Source organism: Strongylocentrotus purpuratus, unplaced genomic scaffold (assembly GCF_000002235.5).
Source record: "Strongylocentrotus purpuratus isolate Spur 01 unplaced genomic scaffold, Spur_5.0 spur5_scaffold_2, whole genome shotgun sequence".
Taxonomy (NCBI): domain Eukaryota; kingdom Metazoa; phylum Echinodermata; class Echinoidea; order Camarodonta; family Strongylocentrotidae; genus Strongylocentrotus; species Strongylocentrotus purpuratus.
The window spans coordinates 16,635,202-16,650,739 of NW_022145605.1; the positions used below are offsets into that span (position 1 = coordinate 16,635,202).

Genomic DNA, 15,538 nt, shown 5'->3' on the forward strand with positions numbered 1-15,538 from the left:
ATTGCAAAATGTTTCACCTTTAATATTGATGAACGCTTGTTAGAATAACATTTATTTAGAATAAGGTGGGAGGGGGGTTATTATTACAGTTTTACATCTGTACATGTAATTTTCTTTTTGTTACATTCTTATAACTGTAAATATACTTGTCAAGTACATCAAATCACTTTCCATCTTTTATAACGGAAAATGTACATGTACTGTATGTACATTACCATATGTATATCAGAAAGAAGGACAACCTGATCATATCAAAGGCTAAATTCATGAATACCTGTGAGGCCTAAGCACAATCACTACAGTGATAGTACAGCAAAAGAGCCTGTACTACGAAAATAGCTCCATATTATTCCACAAAGAATAAGGTTTAGCCATTTGCATATACCGGTACATGTTATGTAATCAGTGTATGGAGTTGACAGTAATATAATGGACCCTACCATTGTAAGTACACAAGCTACATGTATTACATAATAGTACATAGAATGAGGGTTCAATGAAGGGGGCAAGACAGGGGTGTGTCTGTATGCAAACAAATATACTACCTGTATACTATGAAAATATTACACACACACACAACTTCAACAATGGAGATATGTACTCACACCATGCTTGTACACACACACACTTGAAGCACAGTGTGAAGTACATAATTATGTAATAGTTGTATGTGTACATACAGTACATGTACATGATTCGCTCTATGCATGTCAAGATACAGGAATTTACTATTTACATTTCATGTAGATTTCATGTAAGTTTGAATGACAGAAAGCGTCAATTGTATTATAATATATATACATACATGTAGGAAGCAATACTATTTTCGCTATGGTTGTCATGTGAACTTTTATTGTAATCATTATTCCTACGTGTACATGAATAGCTTTTCAGCAAAGTAAAATCATATTTTCTTGTTTTCCAACTTTTCTTTCAATTTTCTTTTGATTTGGTGAATCAATGGTTTCAAATAAAAACAGAAGTTGAAGTCAAGTAATATCTAAAATCAGATCTAAGTAAAAAAAGAATGCGATGACACAATTCTGCCTAGTTGATATCAAGATATTACACATTTTTCCCATGGAAGGTATGAGTCAACAATTCATCCAAGTAACTCCCTTTATTTTTCCAGTGTGGTAAATGAATGACTCAAATATGTTGACGGTCAAATCCTAACCAAATAACACCGCAACTTAATTGTCATTTCACAACTCCTATTGAATGTTATGTGTAAACCAAATTTATGAATACAATAAAGACATTTGTTGTGATTGATATGAGTCAAAATAAATTGAAATTGATTAAAATAAAACTAAAATGTTTTAAGTATCAAATGTGTACAGAACTTGAAAAAAAAAATCCTAGAAGATGTACATGTACACTGTACATTGTACATTGTACATGGATATTAATGTAGCTCAGGCAAAATCTTGCCTACGATACGAAAAGCTCCAAAAAGAATTCACTATTGCACTGGGATGTACATACATGTATGTACAGTACCTGTTCAAGTAGCCCATACATGTACCGGTACATCTTGACATTCATGTTTATACAGCTCTGGAGGCCCTACAAAACAACATACACATCAACACAAGTATCAGATTCATTTCTGAGTCCCTACATTGGCACCCACACTCCATCTGTATTACATGTACATACATTGTTGTACATCTCTTTAAATTATTCCACACCCAATACATGTTTAAACTGTGTCTCCCTTCTTACAAAGCTCAAGTGCTCCATATACAGTCACGTATGCCCATGGAAAGAAAGAAAAAAATTGTCTAAGAGTATGGACGCAGATCATAGAGTACGGAAAGCTTCTAGTTTGTAATAAAATTGTATGCCCATGACAAGTAAAAGTGACAGTTTACATGTGTATTAAATCTACTTACATGTACATGTAGAACTTTATTTGAAACAAAGACTCCTCCAAATCAGGAAGATCTTTTTCGGGCAAAATAATGATGCTTTTTGTGGGTTAGGTAGAGTACACTGTGAGTTAGGGGATTCCTTTTGAAATCATATCAATGGGAAATTTTAAAAAATAAAATAAATAAAGGAATAAAGGAATAATAATAATAAGAAGAAGATGAATAATACATCATGTCTTATTTACCCAGGGTAGCCTCATCAGTACAATACTGTTCTCCCTGAGGGCCCTGCTGAATCATATCATTACCCACTACCAAGAAAGGTGCTCAAGCATTCAAGGAATGTCTTCCTTCAATCATGGAAAAGACGGGTATGTCAAATGGGTGTACTGTACATGTACATGTAGATGAGTCAAATTTGTACCTGTCTGCTGTAGATAATGGAATTTTACAAGTTTTACATTTCAATTGAATTGGTAATCAACAAAGCAATTCTAAGTCTTATTATTTAATGTAAACATTCCTACACAATGATTGGAGACAGGCCCAGATTATTGAATATAACATACATGTAATCATGTCTGATTTTGAGCAGTCTGAATACAAAGACTACACAATAAAGTGTTTATGGGGATTAGCTTGGGTCAACAAACTTTCCACAATGCAGTCTGGTCGCAAAACTTCCTTGTAGTACACACAACATGTGATAAAAACTTTTCAACATCCAAAAGCATGACTTTCATGATGGAAAAAACACAAATATAATCTGTTTTCATTTTTTTCTTTTTAATTGGCAAGGATAGTCAATTTGCAAAATCAGTTAAAAAATTCCATGTTATAATTTTACATCCTTTTCCAGACTGATTTTTTTTAATTTTAAGATCTATCCGTCATACATGTGCACATTGGTGTTCTAATTATAGGCAATCCCTATCACAAGCCCTTCCATATTTAATGATGTCTATTTTGAAAGGCGAGCACCAACGTCATAGAGTGTAAACAATGGAAACCCCCAGTGAATGCAGGCAGTATCACGTCATCACGGGACGGTGTTACATGTACATGGACTCCCAACTAGACGGGCAGCGGTCACGTTACTGCACAACAGACCAGCATGGTATCCTAATGTACATGAGCAGCGTTATGTCATCAAACAACAATAACATCCTTACCCCTCCCCCCCCCCCCCCCCCTCCTGTAAATGCAGACAGATCACCCGGTTCATCAGATGACTGATATCAATACATGTACACGTACACACTATCTGATGAATGAGAGCTAAAGTGGTATTGACTCCATTTTAAAGTAAAGCTTATAATGACCTTCTGGCTCTCAACATTAATCATACATGAAGTCAGGTACCAGTGACTGCCCTTTTGACACTCACTGTTCACTAAACATACATGTACATGTAGTGCAGCGCCTGGTTATGTCTTTCTAGCATTCAACACTAAACTCTGTCCAATGCCTATTAATACTAGTGGCCAATTTATGGGCACACACTGACCTTGCTGGATAGACCCTAATAGAAAAAAGTGATAACCCTTTTATTGCTCATCAGTCATCAGGAATTTTTCAGAATTTTGCCACCCCCCCCCCCCTTTTTTTTTTTAAATAATCCTGGTTCAATCCCTCAAGAGAGTAGGCCTACACTCTACACTCCAATCTTCCAGCTTCAGGTACAAATTAACAAATTCTTTGAAGGGCTTGTTGATAGAAACAGCATCGAACATGCCCCATATCCAATATCTGCACAAGCCACTGAAAGGGAGCCATGCGATATTGTTATCAAATTAAAAAGGGCACTGAACGTGACTTGCCAGGCTCGCAAGCTTCAGATTTCTTCACCAATATCTTTTATGGAAAGCACCACTTCACACATGATTCCAGATAACCTGACAAACTACGGTAGTACTGTACCTGTACATCTTCATTTTAATGTTCGAAAATGACTTATTCAAATTGTAAACTGAGTCATAACTACAGGTAGTAAAAAGGTTCTGATATGAATGTATAATGTAGTGGAACTAAAATATATGCAGCACATTATGATTGTGACTTGTGACCACACACTTAGTGGATCAAAGTTTGAAGTCCTTTATATACATTATACAGTGTAGTCAGGAAAAGGAACAATTACTCTGTGAATTGGAATGATGCTACATTTACTTTTGCATACAGGTATATCTGTAGACACTACTGTATCCTTTATCAAGTACATGTGTTTGCATAATGATACAAAAATTAAGGAAAATTTCAAGCTTTTTAAGCTTTGTTTAATATTTTGAAAGCTTTGTAATCTAACAGTTCTAGATCAACACATAAAATGAATGTACCAGTACACACATGCACTCATGTTGGTCCTGTAGTGTACATTTGTACAGTACATGCACTATTAAATGCACATCTTACTTCCTTCAGCCCTATATTCATGTACATGCAGACTGCATTATGAATGTGAACACCACAGACAAGACAAGACAAGACAAGACTATTTCATCTCTTCATTCCCTCCACAGAGCTTTTGGGCTCAGCGGGGGAATGTGTACGTGTAGAAAATTTAATCAATCTACCGGTATTCCACACTGACTGAGCAAGCCTGGCGGAGACAACACATAACCTAATCAACTCTGCAGCACCCAGAAATTGTGCACTTGCCCTATTTTCTGAAAGGTCGACTGTCTGGAATGGAATTCAATGTCATGATAAGTTCATGAAGCGATACATGTACATGTACATGTAGCCAGTTTTAGCCAAGGTACAGTAAATATTAGAAAATTCCAACATCTTAAAAGGGACCATTTACACACAATGGTGATAATGATGATGATAGACAATATTTTTTTACCACAGTAATATAAAAGTAAATCAGGATAATTATTGTTTTCATTATTTTTTTTTTTACTTTTTTTTTTGGGGGGGGGGGGGTTCATTTTTATTAGGTCTTGAAAGGGTACACAAATTAGTTTTTTATGTTGACTGGATAAATTTGTTTGTTTGTTGTATATATTGTTTCTTCCGTTAGTCTCATAGTCATAGAAGATCAACGAAATACGGATATAGTGCCTGACAATGGCCGTACTGAGTACAAGCCAGGTACATAAATTATTGTCCAGCCAATTAGCCTCCAATTTCATTTTTTTTAAATTGAATTTCATATCTTAATACATTTTTATAATTCCCTCTTTAATAATACATCAAATACTCTTTAAAACTTTTTGTTTTAAACTAACAAAATTTACTTGATTTTAGTTTAAGTCAATCAAGTAAATTCAGTAAGTCTAGGCCTACACTGTAGTAACGTTAACTAATCTAGTCATTCAAAATATTTATTTTTGACTGACAATAATCAGCTCATTTTGTCAATTAGAAGTCTAGATTCTGCAATTCAGATAGTGTGCAGTGTCCCAGGCCTAGCTAGCTACATGTATTATTAATGGTTCTAGGAGTCCAATTACCCCGGCTAATTAAGTCATTACAAGTGGGACTTCCCCACCCCCTCCCCACCCAAAGAACAATAACCCCCCCCCCCCCCCCCCCCCCTCCACGAAAAAAAATGCTCTTGTTAAACCAACTTATTAATATTATCAATATCAGGTTAGACTTCCCCTTTAATGAAAGGGATGAGGGGCTAGGGGGCACAGGGGTAATTTTCCTCAGGAGGGGGGGGGGGGAGGGGTAATTTTCCTCAGGAGGGGGGGGGGGGGTAATTTTCCTCAGGAGGGGGGGGGGGGGTAATTGTGCACATGGGGTAATTGCATGTGCACAGCTTGTCCTGACTACCAAGCCCATGGGTAATTTTCTGGGGGTAACTAAACCGTGAGGTAATTTTCCGGGGGGAGGGGGGTATTGTCCTGAGGCTTGGAGTAGTTTTCCGGGGGGGGGGGGGGGGGGGGGTAACTTTCTGGGGGCGGCGTAAACATGAGCATGCAGCCGTTTCGGCGCTAGTGTAGCAAGGTATCCAAAATATAGCCTACTAAAACAGACCTCAAATTTTAGACCCCAAATTTCGTGTTTATCATTATCTCTAGGGTTAGGGTTAGGGTTAGGGTTAGGGTTAGGGTTAGGGTTAGGGTTAGGGTTAGGGTTAGGGTTAGGGTTCAAGGGTTAGGGTTAGGGTTAGGGTTAGGGTTAGGGTTAGGGTTAGGGTAATGATGACCACAAAATTTGGGGTCTGTTTTAGTAGGCTATATTTTGGATACCTTGCTACACTAGCGCCGCCGTTTCGACCTAGCGTAGCTTAGCTAGCTAGCTAGCATGAAAGAGCAAGCCTCCATGACCGGCCTCCTATCGGTGCCTCAGCGGGCCGGGGTGCATGCAGCTAGCTAGCTGCCAGCAAAGTCAGTCATGTCGCTCGCATACGCGCATGTCATCATTGTCACACTTGTCACACTCACAACAACAACAAAAACATACGCAATCATACAATATGTGACATTCATATTACAAATAATGATGCAGGCATACTCCTGAATTATAATACTTACAAAATGTATAAGCTTGATTGTGAATTTCGGATTATCCAAAGTGAAACATGCGTTAAAGTGATCAGTATTTTTCCGTAGGCCTTCAAGATATCCACGGTCTCATATGCATACAGTACTTACGCTTGATGTTTTCAACCAATTACGTTTGAGTATTTTGGCCATGCCCCCGCGTACTAGTCTAAGCCCGCAAACAATTTTCAAAGTTTCCTCGCCCTAAAAAGTCACCTTTGCATCATACATTTTATGAAAGATATATTAGAAAACGATGATGGAAAGGGTTTTCTAAAACATATCAGAAAGTGGTATTTTTAGGGACTCGTAGGTAGATCCTGAAGTGAGTCATGGGGCCCGGTCCACTCCCTGCTTTTTCCCTTGTTGTTAAACTAAATTTGGATTTAAAAAAAAAAAATATATATATATTTTTTTTATAGTAATTAAGGGCAGTTAGGGCACCTTTTAAAAAATCTGATCTTGTCATCATATCCTTAATACTTGCACCTTACTATGGGTCTACATCCATTACGGCCTATTCCAGTAGAGAAGCATTGTCTTCATTAATAGCCTTTTCTCTTCATGCCCCCCCCCCTGTTGTCTCTCTGTCTCTCTGTCTCTGTTTATCTCATCTCTCTCTCTCTCTCTCTCTCTCTCTCTCTCTCTCTCTCTCTCTCTCTCTCTCTCTCTCTCTCTCTCTCTCTCTCTCTCTCTCTCGCTCTCTCTCCCTCTCTAAATATATGCGCTTGTATACTTTATTTGTATATAGTTTGTTGCATTTGTTTGTAAATTTTATTTTTCGGGAATTCACTATCTGAAGAAATAAAACTGAAACCGGTCATAATAAAGAAGATATTTCTCTCAAGGATTTTTACTTTAATTGTTTTAATTATCATTAATATACACTCCTTTGAATAATATGTATTATATTTTTCTATCTATCTATTTATAGGAAATTATAGCCCATGCTGCCATGCAAACCATTTACAGCGAAAATTAAAATGCCAAATTTCCAAGTAGTAGTTTGAAAGTTGGTATTGTTTTGTTTTGTTTTTTTCAATCTCTCCAATAGGCAAATAAACTGATAAATGATCATAAGCTAAATAAGGACATTTCTTGATATTTACACATATTCGTGACTGTCACCCAGCCTCCACAAAAATGTAAGTTATTTGTCCCCTTATAATGTAATTATGTAGATGTAGATCTATCTAGATTGTGAAGCGTACTCTTTTAATGTAAAATTGCACATAGAGAATCAAGTGTTACTTATTATGTGCTAAATAAGTTGAAAGTTGTTATCATCATAATTATTTTTATTCATATTCCGGGATACATTTTCTACTATATTCAATATCATAAGGAGTATGTATGTATAATAGACTACACATTCCATTCATATACCCACGCCGCGTTTACACGAGCAATTTGTTTATAACTGTCATCTGTTAATGGGAACAGAACTCGTCGTCATCTTCTTCTTCACCGATAATGGTTCTAATTTCATTGTTACCATGTCACTTCTACAAGTTGGGATGTGCCCATCAATGACTACCGAAGTTCTCAAAAGTTTGAATACCTGTGACGTAAAAACTGGTAATATTTCGAAGATAATAAGCTAACCGATTTTGCCACCTCAGTCCCTTGTGTTGCATTCAATGTAGTGTTTGCTTTCAGTAAATTGGTCTTCTTACTTGGATGAATCAGAATTTGCATTCGTTCTCACGAAGATGTAACATTATTATTAATACCAGTGTTAGTTTGAGTGAAGATAGGAATTGAATTAAGTAGTATATCTAGTCTATGTTATGTATCTATATTCTAGTGGTATGATTTTAACTGTTTAAAAAATTAAAATTAGAGTGATGTCTTGACTCCTTGAGTCACCTGAAAAGAAATTGACTCCATTTTAAATTAATTGATTTCAATTTCAAGTTCTATTTTTTCAAACTCAAACACCCACCACTCCTACAATGCATGATATCAAACCGTAAACGTGAATTTCCCTCTTTTACTGTGAAAATTCAAATGATATTCTAAGAACTGTCTTCAGGACTTCCTTCCGGTGGTTTATTTTTTCAAGTAATTATATTTGAATGCTGACATATTATTGCAAAGACCATAATGTCAGAGCTCGTTAATTGTCTTCAGCATCTCTGTATCTTGTTTTATATTTTCTGTCATGTTCTATAACCTTGTATGTTGTAGCCTACATCTATAACTTACAAGTGTTCAACTTTTTTATGTTTCCTCTGCAGTAATAGATTTTGTGACATCGGATACAGAAGAATTGTCCCGGAAATGTTCTTTGTCCTACAAGGTGAACATTTTTGGCTTCACTTTAGCTCAGTTTTTCTAAATCAGTGTTTACTTATGATTTCTTGACCAGTCTCTCAAGTAATATCCGCATCATCTACAAGTACATATTTTTTTTATAATACAAATATTTTCTCTTTCATTTTTTATAGGTGCAGTTTGTTGTTATCATCTCTCTCTCTCTCTCTCTCTGATGTTGTCCCTCCGCTTTTCGGAGATCAGCGAGTTCATCTTCCTTCCTAATTTCGTTCATAATTGGATTATTATTAATTATTTTCATTATTATCATTATTATTATTATTGTTATTGATATTATTATTATTGTAATGATATGGATATTCTCGTGTTTACGTTTTCCTCAAAGGTTCATTGACGTACATGTACAAGGCAAATTCCTGGTAGATTTCGCTAGAACTATGTTTACAAACATACATGGTGAATTCCTTGTATGCTATTTTTAACACCTGTTCCGAGACGTTGCGCTCTTAATTTTGGCTCTACTTTTTCGGCTTGGCCGATTGGATTAGGTGTCGCTGGGCGTGTCGCCACAGTTGACTTAAATTTAATTAGGCAAATTTGGGAAATAGATTTGTATTACAATTGGAAGGGTTTTTCCTTGTTGCCGGGTCTGTTCACACTATCGAAATAGTATGAGAGAGGAAGTGAAGATTACAGGTGTGTAATAGCCAGAAGCATGTGGGCTCGCTAGTGTGGACGGACATAGCAACATTTATCCCTTTTTATATTCATTGAATTAATTTCCAGGGTTGTTGGGTCTCCGGGTGATTTGCATCTCTTGTTTGAAAGATTAGAATGTAAGAGACACAGGTGGGTGCGTGAAAGAAGTATGTAAGGAATAGAGATGCGGATCATCCGGAGCGCCTTATATCCGAGGGGGTAAATTCGCCAAGAAATATAGGACCTTTTAATACGGAAACTAATTATGGGTGGATTGATATTACGCAAAGCGTCTGTGTGACACGCCTCAATTTTTGGGAGGACGAGGCGTGTCAGTTCGGGGGGATAAAAACCGAGTTGCGTCTCTGGAGCGGGACCTCTTTTTCCGTTACGATACCGACATGAGTTGCTAATTTGCTTCAATTGGGTTGCCCAGCCCCAAAACATGAACTTCGTGATTTTATTAATTCTACGTTTATGTTAATAAATCTTCAACTCCAATCAAGAATTTGTTTTAGTGACTTTGATTTATCTTTGTTTTCTACACTTCAAGAACTAATTTTATACTTTAACATTTTCTGAGTCGGTACTAGGCGGGGCGGCTTTGGCCACCGGGCCGTCTCGCCGTGGATCGCTTCATTATCAATATTGATAATGATTAAGATGATGATTTTTGTTATTGTTGTTATTTTTGTTATTATAATATTATTATTATTATTATTACAATTACTATTAATTTTATTACTATTTATTGTTGTTTTTGCCATCATTATTATTTATCATCATAACTTTTCATTTTTGTGTCTTTTTGTTCTCATATAATTACAGTTACATAAATATTAATGTTTTTTTAAATAACATTGTGTCTTTTTCATTTTACCTTTTTATTGCTGTTATTATTTTTAATTGTCAGTGATATAATGATTACCACTAATTCTTATTTTGTTTAATTTGCTTTTAGGCCTACACTGTACCTGTTATCTACCAAGAGTTTGTGCATTAACTACATTTATGTTATTTAATACAGAGTTAATACCCTTCTCATTAAAAACAGACAATGTACAGCTCTTTTTCTTTCTTTCTTACATTTGATTTCCTTGTCAATGTTCTCTGTAGGTTCTATCATCAATCAGAAGATTACTCTTAGCACAGTATTCAGCTTTCCCCATCAATGGGAGTGATCTGTATGATGAAGTCATATCCACCGTGGCTTATCTATCAACAGGTTGTGATAGGTAAGAAAATCTCATCTGCTGATACTTTATAGAGCTATTAGGGCTATACATTTTGTTTAAGTAACCAAAGTCCTTATGTCTTTTGGTATATGTGAGACGTTGGTTAAAAGTTCATGTAAATTAAGGAAAAGTGTACAATTTTGACAAATAAGATTATGGAAATATAATCCTAAGGTTGTTTCAAATTTATATTGAGATAAGATAAAGGTTACCAAAATAATGATGATAGGTTCCACTTTTATAAGGCCCATATTTGTGCCTCACCTCTTGGTTCAGCTGTTTACTATAAATCAAGAGGAAAAAAAACTTGGCATAAATAGAATTGGGGGAGGGTGCCTATGCTCTGTATTGGCCAGATAAAGAAAATATATTTACCCACATGAATAGTGAAAGTTATTAACTTGAATGAAGTATGATAAAATTTGGATTTGAATTTTGCCAACACAGTCTTTACTTGTTTTGTCAATAGTATTGATAAACTCCTGGATGGTGGAGTCTACACTTCAGAGCTGACAGAGATTGTTGGTCAGGCAGCAGTTGGCAAAACACAGGTAAAAGAGATCTACATGTATATTTTCCATGTGCTTGTGAAGGGAAATGATTATTAGAGAATCTGAAAGGCTCTCACTCATCATATCCACAGATTTCTCTACAATTCATGAGATGTAATTCTCCTATCATTACGCAGCTTTTATACATTTCTTTTACTATAAACATGTGGTAAAAATTAGCTTATCTTGTCTTCAGTTTACATTTTGTTTGATTCTTTGAAAATTATTTTCCACTGCACTATTATCAGATTTTAAGATTTCACTTGAGTATTAATGATGTATTACCCTTTAGTCCATCCTTATTTTCTTATCTATACAAAGTCGAAGCAGCCTTAGCAGCCACTGGGAAAGAAAAACCACCTGGCAGTTTCTCTGCAGAATACCCCACCATGCATATTAGGATTTCGAGTTACGGTTACAAGTAGGGTTAGGGTCAGGGTTTGGGTGACTTGTATGTTGAGGTATCCTGCAGCTGTTCTCATTTGTGTTTATCTTGAACTTATATTAAAGACCGTCAATACTACTGGGCCAGAAGGGATTAGACCACAAAGCAAGGTCACTGACGGGTGGCTATCTCATTAACTCAGCTCTCAACTAACATAAGAAAAAGTGGATCATGGGGGACCAACAGGCACCGATTGGATCATTGGGGACAAGTAGGACAGTGGGGCTTTAAAAGGAACCTGTTTATCTGTAACCAAAGACCACTAACCTATACAAAAACACTTTTCTTGTCGTATCATTCTTTCCGTAGTTCTGCCTGACCCTTGCATCGTGTGTGGCTGTATCATCTGAACAGAATGTTCTCTTCATAGACACTAATGGTGGATTTCATGCCAGCAGACTTCATGATATCATTGCTCACAAAAGCACCAGTGAGAAGGTACATATGGCACACTCTATTCTTTTCTAGTTTTGGTTGAATTCTCTAATGTATCACTTTTTCATTAATTGTGCATAAATCTATTCTCAGTTGTTTTATTTTAAGAAAAATGTTGGGAAGTCGAGCAGTGGTAATCATTCAGTGTGTTGAAAGAACATTTTTTCTTACATTTTATTTATTTTCCAAGTGTGTAACAAGGCTCAGTACCCAACCCATAGACTTTATCCTTTTTTCCACTGTTATATCTTGCTGTTTAACTTAGCAGATTTTGTCTTGTGGGCTTTTTGGCCATAGCCCCAAAACGTTAAGACTCTACCTTGAAACAGATATTTATTCACATTTCACAGTGTAACATATTTTCTATTTTTTCAAATATAACAATTATTTTACTCAGCCATTTGTGGAGAAAAATGCAGAAATAATAGCATTGATAAACTGCTTGTTGATTACAAATATATTTTCAAAATTACGTAGATACTTAAAATGTTTTTTGATCAGTTACACTGGTGTCTGTCTCAATTCGTCATCGATATTATGAACCGAAGAATCTGTACAGAAATATATATGACAAATTTGTTGGATCATAATAATGCAGACAAATTGTCTATAAAATGTCACGAGCTACTACAGTCAAACCTGCTTTAGTGACCACCTGTATAGAAAGACCACCTATCTTCAGAAATCACATTTTTCCCCCTTGAAAATGGTTTCTCATTAAAACGTGTACTAAAAGAACCTGTACATAAAGACCACTTTTCTTGTCTCCCTTGGATGGTCTTTATCAAATCTCCTTCTGTATCATTGTTTTCTCAGATAACATCAGCAGCATTGCAAAAGGTTCATTGTGCAACAACCTTTGACCTCTATGGCCTTCTTGACCTTTTGGAATCTATCAAAGCATCCATAGACAGTGCCTCAGAAGCCTTCTACAGCTCTCTGAAGCTGGTGGTTCTGGATTCTGTCACTGCCGTCTTGGCTCCGCTACTCGGAGGAAAACATAGTGAAGGTGAGCACTTTATAGTGCAGGAACCCGTTTTACAAAGCCTTTTTTTCAATGACAAATGACAAAAATCAGTGACAAATCTGTTGACAACTAATCAGAAGCAAAGATTTCAGTAGCTTATTAAAAAACCTGTCATTTGTCACTGATGACAAGTTTTGTGAAACGCCCCCCAGTTCAATTCTTCTGATATATTCTATACACTGAAATCTCTTTTTGATTAGCATTGTTGTAAAATCAAGTCAATCAACATCATTTTTCACACTTTCTTATATTGAAATATATCATTAAATATTTGAAAAGCCTTGCTGTTAGTTTGATGTCTTTTTCTGTTCCTACTCTAAGCATAGTCTAGAAGGTTCTTGAATTGTGGCCTTGAACAAACATATTTGTGAATGATCAAACTTTATAACATCACAGGCCTTCATGTATTTGGTTTCAAATAAAGAGGTGAACCAAAATGTGTCTTACATATACTTTATTTTCACTGTTATCAAATCTGTAATCCTTACACTATATTCCACTCACTAAGATCATTTTTGGTATGTATACTTATTCCAGCAATGTAGTTGTTAAATTGATATAGTGTATAATTAAAGCAACTGGTGCAATTAATGTTTCACTAATCAGAGCATCAGATGTGTGCAGTACGTGGTCCACAACAATCAGGATTCACCATTTTAATCTGTACCTTGTTCTGTATACGGTAGTATGCTCGAATATGTCATACTAATTTCTGCATATATAATTGATGATGCTAGGTCAGGGGATGATGGTACATCTGGCAAGGTCTTTGAAGTCTCTCGCTGCTGATTATTCTATAGCTGTTGTGGTGAGCTGATGCAACACTTTCAACTTTGAAGGGATTGGGTATTTTTGTCTCAGATTCTAAAACAAAATCCTGTATTTAGCTCATGCTGCAATCATGATTATAAACCTTTAGGTCAGTCAGGAGTCCCATGACATTTAAAAGCCTGTCTGATTATCAAGATATTTCAAAACGTTTTTTTTAATAACACTACAGTCTATTCAGGTGAAAATGTGTATGGTAAAAACCGGTCACTCAAAGATCTTTACTTTTTGAGGCACTTCATGATCATTTTAAAGCGCATATTTCTTTAGGGCTTCAATATATCACCATATCATAGATATCATGATAACACGTAGGGCCATGCATCTCAGATTTGGCATTGTTAAACAATGCCTTTAATGGGGAATTAACCTTTTCATGGAAAGTTGGCTTCAGTGCACGCAAGTTAAAGCAGAAAATGGAGAAACATAGCAGCCACAATTATAGAAAAATATAATAAAAAATATTAATATTTGAAAGTTGGGATTAGGGACGTTATATCATTAGTGCAGACATGGCGTGTGATATAAAATGAAGAAGTTTCCTATTTCTTTTCACCCAAATTGCTCCAAGCATCTCTTTTGTCAATTATATTGGTGGAACAGACATTTTTTTTTGCAGGAGGAAATGTAATATCATGTTTCCTGTAATTTATCATCTGCCAACACTTTCTAATCTACCATTAAACTTTGGGTAAAAGTGGTACCGGTATATACATTTTTTCCTACTATGCGCACCAAATAGAGAGTTTTGTAAATATTAATTTTCTATTGACATTTTGCAGATATGTAATAACATGGTGAGAGGTGAGAGAGGTGAACCCAAACCGGCTTTAGGCAGGACCTGGTTGACTGTGCCTCACACACGCATCCAGCTGAGAGCAGATGGCAAAGATGGGAACACCAGTCGCAACACAGAGACCTCTATCAATAGAACAGCATGCTTAGTCAAATCTCAAAGACAGGTATATGTCAAGTGAAATTAAATGATTACCCGGTAATGTTGTGTTAGTGGCAGAAGTGCATTAGAGTAGCTGTGCGAAGATTTAACAAAACTAACTTTATTTTCATTATTGCAAAGGTGAAACTTTGATTAAACAATCTTATCAAAATTCAATGCTTGGAAACTTTCGAAGTAATGATTATTATCCATTACAAAACGCTTAAATACAGCCCCGGCATAGCACCCAAAGAGCTCTCCGAACGCTGCTGAGATGTGTGACATCACAGGAACTGTCAGACATTTTATTTAGTCCATATAATGTGCCTAACAACCTTGAGAATTTTTTCTTGAGATTTTGAGATTCAATTTTTTTTGACAACTTAGAGATTTTGTTACTTTTAACTTCTTTTGTTCTTTCTTTTCATACCCAGGCTGTAAACTCATCCTGCTGTATAGCCATTGGAGACCAAGGAGTGTACGGATGAACCAACACCACTGATCCCTACATCATTGATAGCTCACTGTGGTCTAAACATGCTGTGAACACCGACGATGCTGCCACTCAGCCATGTTACTACTCCTGTACCTCAATGGATATACATGGCTTGCCAGAAAAGTGTTCCGATTGAGTGGAGCGTGTAATCATATTCACTGGGACAGCTTTTGTGATGATTATGGCTGTTGGAACATGCCTCACGGTGATGGGGTTGTGCACTGCGTGTACTGAT

General features: G+C 36.1%; 1 protein-coding gene across 1 annotated transcript; it reads left to right on the plus strand.

The window, feature by feature from the left end:
* The first annotated feature begins 7,836 nt into the window (after window positions 1–7,836).
* LOC582559 (DNA repair protein RAD51 homolog 4) lies at window positions 7,837–15,406 on the plus strand. Its single transcript, XM_003726370.3, has 9 exons — window positions 7,837–7,951; window positions 8,614–8,675; window positions 10,466–10,584; window positions 11,054–11,135; window positions 11,890–12,018; window positions 12,832–13,024; window positions 13,780–13,850; window positions 14,653–14,832; window positions 15,242–15,406. Exons 1-9 carry the CDS (start codon window positions 7,870–7,872, stop codon window positions 15,293–15,295), a joined length of 972 nt encoding a protein of 323 aa, XP_003726418.2. The 5' UTR covers window positions 7,837–7,869; the 3' UTR covers window positions 15,296–15,406.
* Window positions 15,407–15,538: the final 132 nt, after the last annotated feature.